We start from the raw sequence: 12,139 nt of genomic DNA on the forward strand, positions 1-12,139 counted from the left end.
CATTGCCTGCAACATATACCCATAGAAAGGTCATAGGAAAGACACCACACACAGGTTTGCAGAAATGGGATTCCTTTAATTGTGTACTATAACAGTTCTATATACCATGTCATATAGCTGTTCAGATACTGGCAACCATGTAAACAGCGTACTGGAACTGTGAAACAGTTACACTAATACAGTAGTCTGGAAAGGTTCACAACTGTTGCTGTCCAGGCCAAGCCCTTCAAATTGTACAATAGTGAAGACAGACTGGGCTACAGAATACCAAACAATCAACAGTATGTACTGCAAGTGTGTGGTTCAGCAGCCTCTATCTACACTCTGTACAAACTCAGTAGGAGGTAAAGACATTCTGTGATCAAATGGGTTGTAACTGGTACATATCAAGGCATAACTGACACCATCACAAGCACACCGACAAACAGAACAGTCTGTATGGCAGGAAGAAGTAGGCTTGCAGTACCCCAATTCATGTAAGTAATGTCAATATAGGTGAAGTATACTGTATTGTACATCCAGATACCTTATGGCAGCTCACCCCTGATACCCCCACATTTTGTAACAGCCCAGGTCATTTATGGTGTTCTCCACCTACACTCACTAATATAGGCCCATATACCACTGTTACATACATTGGCCTCTGGAGTCCATAAGGGCACACAAGTATTGTGTAGGTGATGCCCACGCATATATGTCCCCAGCCCCACTGTATGTGTGGGGGATACAACAGCAGTGGACTTCTGGCAGAAATGGCAGTGTGATATACTCACAGCCCACTACAGAACAACCCCCAACAGCATGACATATATGCACAGCTTGGTATGTAGATGGAGGACAGAGGCTGGAACACAGGCACATATGTGGAACACTGTTGCCATACACTAAGCAAGGTGCTGGTGTTACAAACTAGTCTGCATCATACCCTTAGTTAGCAACTTGAGGTTAGACACAGAAATGGATGTAGCCGTGTACTGATAGCATGCAACACACACACACACTGCCAGTGTAATATCTGACATAGGACCTGTGTGGTGGATGGACAACACATAAGGATAAGCCCACAGTAGTGAGCTATGGAGACAGACTGCATTTCAAGGTACACTAGTATGTACACACACACACCCTGTAACACCAGTACTATACAAAGCATAACACAACTCTACTCACAGTCTGTCTGTAGTTCCTGATCCTCCTACAAATATGTGGCCGCTCTGAGTGTGCAGGTTCTCCTGTAAGAGGCATTGATACCTGCCATCATTAACACTGATGCCCACACACAGGAAGGATGTCCATTACACAGGAAATGTAAAGGGACCACACCCGCATGCTGTAGGGCTTTATAGTGGGTGGTTGCCATGACAGTGGTAATTGGAAGTAGTACACATGTGTAATTTTATATATATATATATATATATATATATATATATATATATATATATGTATATATATATATATATATATGGATATCTAGATGAGTATATGTACATATATTTCCACCATATGTCCTGGACTTGGAGTGTAGCTGTACCCCAGCCCCTATAGTCCCAAAGTCGTAGTGCAAGGGGATGTCAGATATGTATAGCAGGTATATTACTTGACTATTGCTACTGTCACTGGGATTGTCTTCACAGACATGGTGTGTGTGGAAGGTGACATCTGCTTATAACATGTGTGCCAATGGCTGCTGAAAGACATCCTAAGGAAATCATTGTAAAGTACCGCCACTAGCATGTAATACCCCTGTGGAGTGCAGCAGAGATATTGGCCAATATATGTGGAACTTTGGACACACCCTGTACAGTCCAGAGGTATACACATAATCACTTAGTACACAATTTGTGTACCAGGCCTGACAATACGGATGTAGACAGCCATGTATATGGGTATAACACATAACGACTGGTATACATTTGCCACCATAGGTTTTGGATTCACATATTCCTGTCTGGCCTGACACATAATGACTGCTGGTACAAGGGTGCCATAGACACATACTACCCACTAGATATTGACATACATCTATATAGCATCCCACTGCTCTGTCAGACATACATGACTTTTAAGGGAGGCCCAGCAGCAGTACATCTAGCAAGTATCTGCACATGACATCTCACTGGATAAGTACACTAGGCTGCTAGGCATGTAACAGTGAGGGAATGCACATGTACCTGCATATATAGCAGTCTCATCAGCCATATCACAGCACAGGGTAAGATACACCTGTGTGAAAGTGCATAACTACAATCAATGTGAACACAGCCACAGCCACATATGGTAAGCTAGCATATTATTACAGTATATGGACTATTTGTTCTACACCATCCTCATATGTGCCACTCACAGAATGACCCTACATATACTGGGCTGCTACACAGTTTGGTCTGATGGCTGTCTGTGGTATGGACATGTGTGTGTATGGCCCTACAAACATGTACGGCAAAACTGTACCATACAGTGGGGCAGCATGTAACATCAGATAGGAGGGGAGCTAGAACAATGACATCTTCCAAAGTCTGTACACAGGTTAATGTACATATTTACAATACAAACACTGCCGGCATTCACCATCACTACACAGACCTCAGTACTGTACAACCATCCACAGAATGTCCAGGCTATGTCACGATATATATAACTCCTACTGTACATGATATGTGTGGCAATCTGATATACCACTGGCTTGTTATCGGATATGATGACACTATTTATGATGTATAGCACATACGCACCACTTCATGCACGACATATGTACAAGATTTGACAGAGGTGTGGCTGACAGCACATACCCAGGGCAAGTATAGACATGTTGCTGTGATAACCTCATATATTTTGCATTGTAACAGGGTTTGTTGCAACATATGTCCTATGAGGGATATGAAGTCAGTAACTTTCACAGCCTCCACCATCTACAGACTGCAATCCTCGCACTACTTTCTGCATTCCACAGATAGATGCACCGTGGCTAACATATGAAACCAAAGGCACAACACTGCCCAGTCTGCAGATGACCCTGCAGATGGGGATTCCTCATATACAAAGAACTGACATGGGAAGTAATGTGACATGTACAACAGGCATATCCAGACAAATACCGTTAAACCAAAATTACTCCAAATGCAGTATAGCAGCACTTACAGTCTGTAGTCAGGTCAGACACATCCCCCTCCTGTTCATTGCCCTCTTTCCACAGTGTATGTTGTTAGAGGTAAATCCCCAATCCATCTGAGATGCTGTTTGCCAAACAGCAGATCTAGTTCCTGCTCACAGTGACTGAAAAGGGCCAACACTACTTATGATGTTCCTAGGTATTGGAGTGTGTTTTCATGCATTTGGCTATGGGAATGTTACCACAGCTGTTCCACATTCAATCAGCTAGGGGAGGGCTGCAATTCATACAGAGTCCATCAGCTGATCATGAGCATCACTTAAATTACACATGCTGCTGCCTAAGCAAAGCAGGTGTGGGCCTCCACATCCACCAGAGGGGAGTGGGGGAGGCAGACAGAGGCAAATACATGCCAGGGAGGGGTGGGAGAGTAAAACTGAAGCATGTTTGTGTCACACACCTACCAGCACAGGGTACCAAACCCCCGACAACTATGTAGTGCTCTTTGAAACCAATGAAAGGTGACCTCGGTAGAAAGAAAAGGCGTGTCAGTCACATATGCACCAACGGAACACAATTTATTGTAGTAAAACACAAAAAACACGAAATTGAAGATAAAAAAGTTAAGCGCTTTCACTCATACCCATGAGCTTCATCAGAACAATTGCACACTAACAATTCATTGTTTAAATACTATAGATTGGCGCCAAAATAGAACTTATTTCATTCCTTAAAGGGGTAACGTAATTTTACTTGCAAATGACGATCTCATTGAACTATCTAAATATAGTATTAATATTCGCTTGCTGACACTGCAAGGACCATTGAACCATAACCTGGCTTGGACTCAATATATTTACTTGCAGTGTAATTAATAATACAATTGATACAGAAAAACATATTGAATGAAAAATGTAATGTATAAAAAACACAATATGTAAAATAAAATACTAATTATAACCCATTTAAATGCATTTCCTAATAATACTGAATAAATATGAACTGTGAATACCTTGTATATGTTAGATGTAATGGATGTATGTTATTGAACATTGTATCTAACTGACTGGGGAACGATGTTATTAAATAGTTTTTTGAATTTGACAACATCAAATTATTAAAATTTTTAAATTGTTGAACAATGTTAAAAATGTTGATAATAATAATAATAATAATAATCAATTGATAATAATCAATTAATATAAAAATGGATATAATGAAGTGATGCATAAATGCATAAGCAATAAATAAATAAATATAATATATATAGTATTGTAATAAATATAAGTATTTTAAATATTTTAAATATATTAAAAACTCTATAACACTGTAAGATACTGCTGAAACCATAAATATGTGGTCTAATCAGGTTCATTTATCTATTGTCCCATTCAAGGATGGGTTTATTGAGTCCAAGCCAGGTTATGGTTCAATGGTCCTTGCAGTGTCAGCAAGCGAATATTAATACTGTATTTAGACAGTTCAATGAGATCGTCATTTGCAAGTAAAATTACATTACCCCTTTAAGGAAAGAAATAAGTTCTATTTTGGTGCCAATCTATAGTATTTAAACAATGAATTGTTAGTGTGTAATTGTTCTGATGAAGCTCATGGGTATGAGTGAAAGTGCTTAACTTTTTTATCTTCAGTTTCGTGTTTTTTGTGTTTTACTACAATAAATTGTGTTCCGTTGGTGCATATGTGACTGGCACGCCTTTTCTTTCTACCGAGGTCGCCTTTCATTGGTTTCAAGGTGTACTTGACTCAGTTTTTCATTCAGTTGTTGCATGGCTTCCGAAGTAGAAACCGGCGTGAATTTACTTTCAAACAGCCAGGAAATGAAGGTGGAACTATCGGAGCTGAGAGACGAGATCACTGTACTGAAGGGAGAAATCCACAAATTGTTTGCCTTCTTCAGGGAATCTTTCAAGGGCATCACCTTGTCAGGAAGTTGAGGTATGAAGGATGTAACAAAAGGATTTCAGGGTGTGGATCTCGCCACGGACAGTAAAGGAAACAATGAGCGCCAAGGCATCCATGATACTTCTGCTGGGGAATCGACTTCAGCATTTGTGAAAACCAAACCAGTTGACGACAAACTAGGTACTGTAAACAGCAATTTTTCTTGTGACAACTACGAGGATGACAATTTGGTTAATAGATCTAGGGAACATAACATTTTGGATGGAAGTTTCAATATACCCAATGGTCAAGGTGCAATGTTATGTGGGACAAATAAGGGAAAGTGTACTGATTTGAACATAACTGAATCCTACAACAACAGTAGGATTAATTTACCTGACCTTTCATTTGATTTTTTGGTTTACGATATTGACGATGAGGCAACACGTATAGGGACCAAACCCAAATGGCTACCTCCGTTAAAAACGTATTCGTCAGTAACAGTAAACACAGTACAAAACAAGGACAATGGTTTTGATAAAGATGCCATTGTAAATGAAACTAATAAGGGACAATGTTTAAACAAATTCTTAAATGCTTGCTATCACATTGAAACTGGAAATAGTATTCCAATGAATAATGTTTTTTTCTAACCAACCAGGGGGTAGTTTAAAAGAAATGATTTTTACCTTGGGCAAAATGTTGAAACAACTTAATGGACTAAAAATGGACAATGTTTACTTACAGAAATGTGTAGAATTGAAAGTTATACCACAGGGTTTAAGATTTTTTAAAAAAACCTATGGGTATTGTTTTGAATGGAAATTCTATATCTACTTTTAACAAAAATTTTTTGATGAATGTGGTCTGAAATTTTTAAACATGCTTATTGAACTCAATGATGCTAAATTAAGTGCAAAAACAATGGAGTCTAGCACGAAAAAGTACTCACTCGTAAAAAATGCACCAGTGAAGGAAAAGGCTCAGTTCTTTTCAGTAATCTGGTTTATTTTAGAAGCCACGACAAGACAACCACAAGATAAAACTCCCAAAGCAGGTCACAAGCACTAACGCTATGTCTCCACACTTGCGTTTTCGTTTGTAACACTTCTTCAGATGCAGGAACATAATCAACAGGAAAAGACCACACTTTTTATATCCTTGCTAATTGCTACAATTAAACAATTAAATCTGAATTAGAAACCCTTAAAAATAGTAATTCATCACTGCTAAATTAAGTGGTTTGATCCAGGAAGCAGAGACACTAGACATGAAAATTGCCAATGATTTATTATTTAAAGAATGGGAACAATTGTATAGTAAACAGTTCAAGTTCGCTGAGAAGTGGGTAACTAACATAAAGGAAAGAAAAATGAAAAAATTAAGCAGAGATATTGAACAATATAAAAAAGGAGAAGCATATATATGGTTTGAAAGGTCTAGGAACAAGTTACAGGAAAGGAATAATCAGTATGTACACAAACATGTGGATAGTAGTACGGAATTTAATACCGATGTATACCATTTTTACAGGGAACCAAACACACAGAATCCACCATATTGGAAACAGGAATGGAAGCAACAGGGAGGGTATGGGAGAAAACATTATCCCAAAAGGAACTGGGAGGAGAAAAGAGAGTGGAACAAGTATTAATAGGATTGTGCCCATCTCGGGATTCTCCTAAAGGCAAGGAGAATAATGACACAAATGTTATATCAGTGGAGGACAATATACATTCTTTTGACAACTTTAAAATTTACAACTTTTCAAGCTTGGAAATTAATCATGGTCATTTTAAATTGCTAGCAAAATGTATGAAGTTTATCCCCACCAACAGATTTAACTTGGTTGATTGTTTATGTGAGTTGAAGAAATTCACAAGGAAAATCAATCTGGGTATATTTTTCAACAACAAACCGGTATCCAACAACAATTTCAATCAAGTAGGGAATGATAGTCAGAAGCAAGACGAAGATTTTAGAATGAAAAGTTCCTTTATACCCCCCATACCACCCCAGAGTTGATGTTTATGAGAAAGTTGTAGCTAAAGAAATTTATTCCTTACATCACAACAGGGAAGCTTATGAGGCCAACAACAACTTAACTGACCAGGAGAGAAGTACATTGGACTCCTTAACACTCAGTTCTACGATAAGAGTTATGAAACCTGACAAAGGGGGAGGGGTGGTTATATATGACAAATTGCAATACACAATGAAGATGTACAACATTCTTCATGATTCAGGGAACTACTAAACTATTTCAATCAACAAAGTGAATATTTCATATAGTAGGATAGATTCCTATCTGGAAGAATTTCTAATTGATGGAAGAATTTCTAATATTGTATATGACTACTTGAAAGTGAAAACTCCTATCATGGGTAACTTTATAGGGATACCCAAAATAAACAAAAGTACATCTGACCCCCCTTTCAGACCCATTGTGTCAGGAAAATATTCCAAAACATACTATATAGGGAAATATATTGACATTATTCTAAAGTCAATTTACAACTATATTCCTTATATGGTGAAAGACTCATGGGAATTTTTAAGCAAATATCCTGTCCACAATTGGAAGAAGGAGCATTTTTTTGTCACAATTGATGTGATTGATTTATTTTCTAGTATTCCCAAAAATGAAGGACTTGATGCATTCTGCAACAGTATAAGAAAACATGCAATATTAACATGGGATGAAACATGCCTCATAATGGAGTTTATGAACATAGTTCTGGACAACAATTTCATATATTTTGAAGGAGAATATTTCAAACAGACAAGTGGGGTAGCAATGGGAGCTGCATGTGCACCCATATTTACCAATCTTGTCATGGTGGACTGGGAAGAAACATGTCTATTCCCAAGATTTCTGGATGATATATATATATATATATATATATATATATATATATATATATATATATATATATATATATATATATATATATATACTATGGGAAGGATCGAAAGAAGAATTAGACACCTTCATGGAATTTTTGAACAGTAGAAATTTCTTGAAATTTACGTACAGTTTGAACAACAAAGGTTTGGTATATCTAGATACCTACATATACATACACAACGACAGCTTACAGTCCAGAATACATAGGAAAAAAACTTTTTCCAACGATTATTTAGCATATGATAGTTTCCATCCTACTAAAATGAAACAGAATATTTTCAAGGGACAATGCATTCGTGCTGCTCGTATGACCTCTAATGCACAGGACATGCAAGATGAAATTAAATATATTACTAATTTGTTCAAAGAAAGGAACTATCCATCAACTATTTTGGATAATATAGGGAAACATGTGTCAAGTGAATGGGGTTTGAAATATAAACCCCTGTTAGGCTCAGGTTTGTTTGATAAGAAAGAATAAATCAAATCCACCTTTGAGGGTATTGACAGCAACACACACCAAAAATCTTTTATATTAACATATAGTCCGATATCGGACAAGATTATGGAAATTGTTAACAAATTTTGGTTTGTAGTGAATTCTGACCCCAATATAGGTAAAGTGGTGGGAAACTGACCTGGGGTGGTATACAAGATGGGAAACAACATGAAGAAATTTCTAGAATATAGCAATCACGATCAGGGACATTCTAGAAAACTAAGGACAAATCAAATATCAAAAGGCACTAGAAAATGTGGCAAATGTAATCAATGTAAATACATTTTTTGAAGGACACAAATTACAAATTTTTAACAATGGCAGCACGATTGTAAAATTGAAAGAAGGTAATTGCAATACAAGGATGGTTATTTACATTGCCATATGTGAAGTATGCCCAAGTTATTATGTGGGGAAAACTGAAAGGAACTTCAAGAAGAGAATTTATGACCACACTTACAGTATATCTCGAAAAGATTGTAATAATGCATTATATAGGCATGTAGAGATGAAGGGAAGCAATCACATATTTAAATTTGGTATTTTAGATTTAATTAACAAGAATCCCAAAGGTGGGGATGAAAAGAAACTGCTAAGTTACAAGGAAGTTTGGTGGCAGCTATACCTTAATGCAGCTACTTCCCCAGGTCTTAATGAATTTATTTCTTGTAAACCCATCCTTGAATGGGACAATAGATAAATGAACCTGATTAGACCACATATTTATGGTTTCAACAGTATCTTACAGTGTTATAGAGTTTTTAATATATTTAAAATATTTAAAATACTTATATTTATTACAATACTATATATATTACATTTATTTATTTATTGCTTATGCATTTACGCATCACAACATTATATCCATTTTTATATTAATTTATTATTATCAATTGATTATTATTATTATTATTATTATCAACATTTTTAACATTGTTCAACAAATTAAAAATTTTAATAATTTGATGTTGTCAAATTCAAAAAACTATTTAATAACATTGTTCCCCAGTCAGTTAGATACAATGTTCAATAACATACATCCATTGCATCTAACATGTACGAGGTATTCACAGTTCATATTTATTCAGCATTATTAGGAAATGCATTTAAATGGGTTATAATTAGTATTTTATTTTACATATTGTGTTTTTTATGCATTACATTTTTCATTCAATATGTTTTTATGTATTAATTGTATTATTAATTACACTGCAAGTAAACATATATTGAGTCCAAGCCAGTTTATGGTTCAATGGTCCTTGCAGTGTCAGCAAGCGAATATTAATACTATATTTAGATAGTTCAATGAGATCGTCATTTGCAAGTAAAATTACGTTACCCCTTTAAGGAATGAAATAAGTTCTATTTTGGCACCAATCTATAGTATTTAAACAATGAATTGTTAGTGTGTAATTGTTCTGATGAAGCTCATGGGTATGAGTGAAAGCGCTTAACTTTTTTATCTTCAGTTTCATGTTTTTTGTGTTTTACTACAATAAATTGTGTTCTGTTGGTGCATATGTGACTGGCACGCCTTTTCTTTCTACCGAGGTCGTCTTTCATTGGTTTCAAGGTGTATTTGACTCAGTTTTTCAACTATGTAGTGCTATCACAGTTCAATGCAGTTATTGGATGCGCCACATGTGTTACCTGCTATAGAGCACTCAGAACATATATGTGATGGTGAGTGACATCTGCAACAGGGATATGTTAGATATATGGTAGGTGATGTACACGTGCCTGTCTGCATGAACAGGTGCCAACATCAACACAGGGATGCACACACATTGACACACTTGGGAGGGCCAGGAGTGCAACTCATCACTAGTGGGATTGCCACAAAACATCAATGTGCAGGTATCACATGCACCACGGGTCATTTGGAGGTCGTATGGGCAAAGAGCATGAGGAGGTGTCAGACATCAGACAGCATGCTTCAGTATGCCCTGGGGGGTTGTAGTGAGTGTGCATGTGGATATACGCACCATACAATACACACACAAACCCACATGGTGCCAGTTCTGACATGCATGGGTGCATGTCTGCACAGGTGTGTGGTGGTCAACTGTGCCAGCAGGCTGTACAAGGGTAGGTGATGGGTATACCTTGGCATCAGGCCACATGACAATGGTCTGCATTGAGGCTCAGGCCTGTAGTTTCTGCATTTGCCCACACAGGTGGGTATTGCATCCCCATCCAGTCACCTGGGTGACTATTGTGTGTGGCCAATGCTATGCATCACTTGAAATGTATGCGTTTCTTAGTCCAGGACAAGGATGGTGTCTGGGATGTGCACACCTCTCACATGCATGTACAGTGACATGTACTACTGTACCTGGGGTGTCTGGCCCATGTTGTGAACACAGATTATCATCAGATGTACCAGTCTTGTCCACCTGTGGCAGGAACTGGTAATGGGCAACTGGTTTACCCTGCACCTACATTGATAGCATGCTAACAGCATTCACTGATATCAGTGTCATCTGTCCATACAGGGCATGTTGTCAGGCATGGTATGTCCATTGTGAATCACATGTGAAGGCACCATAGGTGGTGCAGGTGTCCATTGGGGAACATGGGGGAGGTGCACTGTCTGCATGTACGTGCATATTGGACAGATGGGCAGGGTGACATGCCCTCTATAGCCCACTGATATCACTGCATAGTTACTATCAGTGGCCAACATGCAGTGTACCACCGACATATTGGCTGTTGCCTAGGCTTGTGTGCGCATATGACACATGGGTTGAGTGTGTGCTCTGGGTAATAGTGGGGCTGCTAACTGTGATTGGCTGGCCTTGATGCCACATGTATGGGTCTGGCTTTGCACCCCAGCCTCTCAGCTAATTTACATCTGTATGGTTGACATTGTGATATATAGTAGGACCACCATAAAATATATAAGCAAAACCCCCTCTTCATTGCCCACAGGTGTCATACACTCACCCCCCACCTATACACAGGACACAAGTTACAAGCACACACCCCTGTCGTGTCTGGGATTTGAACCCCTACCTAATTAGTTTATTACACTACAGCTCTATGAAGTTATACTATGCACCACGGACATTACTAAAGCACTTTTTTCCCCACAGGTGTATTTCACATTGAATGACATCAGCAGGATTAACAAAGAAGGCCATTTCAACTGAACTGCTAGTGACTAGCCTAAAATGCATTGCTCCCTACACAGACAGCAAGACACACACAAAATATCCACAACTGACATGTGTGGGTATAGAATCCTTGACAGAGGTCTATATCACATTACAGCATAGCACTGTTACAGGATGCACCACAGGGATTACTAGAGAAATACTTCCCCAAAGGTGTATTTCACAACAAATGACATCAGCAGGATTACCAAAGAAGGGCATTTCAACTGTACTGCGAGTGACTAGCCTAAAATGCATTGCTCCCAACACAGACAGTGAGACACACACAAACCATCCACAATTGACATATGTGGGTATTGAACCCCTGGCCAAGGCCTATATCACACTACAGCATGGAGGAGTTATAGGTTGCAACACAGGGATTACTACAAACCTTTTTCCACAAAGTTGTATTTCACAATGAATGACATCAGCAGGATTGCCAAAGTAGGGCATTTGAAATGTACTGCGAGTGAGTAGCCTATAATGCATTGTTCCATACAGAGACATTGGAACACACACAAAACATCCAGAACTGCCATGGGTGGAGATGGAACCTTACCACA

General features: G+C 38.1%; 1 protein-coding gene across 1 annotated transcript in view; it reads left to right on the plus strand.

The window, feature by feature from the left end:
• The first annotated feature begins 8,181 nt into the window (after positions 1 to 8,181).
• The window catches only part of LOC122806088 (extracellular calcium-sensing receptor-like), a 450,647-nt gene continuing 446,689 nt past the window's right edge, over positions 8,182 to 12,139 (plus strand). The window contains exon 1 of the mRNA XM_044076326.1: positions 8,182 to 8,377. Coding sequence (XP_043932261.1) covers positions 8,182 to 8,377 — 196 coding nt within the window. The remainder of the gene's footprint in view (positions 8,378 to 12,139) is intronic.

This window comes from Protopterus annectens, chromosome 7.part0 (assembly GCF_019279795.1).
Source record: "Protopterus annectens isolate FY-2018-M chromosome 7.part0, PAN1.0, whole genome shotgun sequence".
In the NCBI taxonomy this organism is placed as follows: domain Eukaryota; kingdom Metazoa; phylum Chordata; order Ceratodontiformes; family Protopteridae; genus Protopterus; species Protopterus annectens.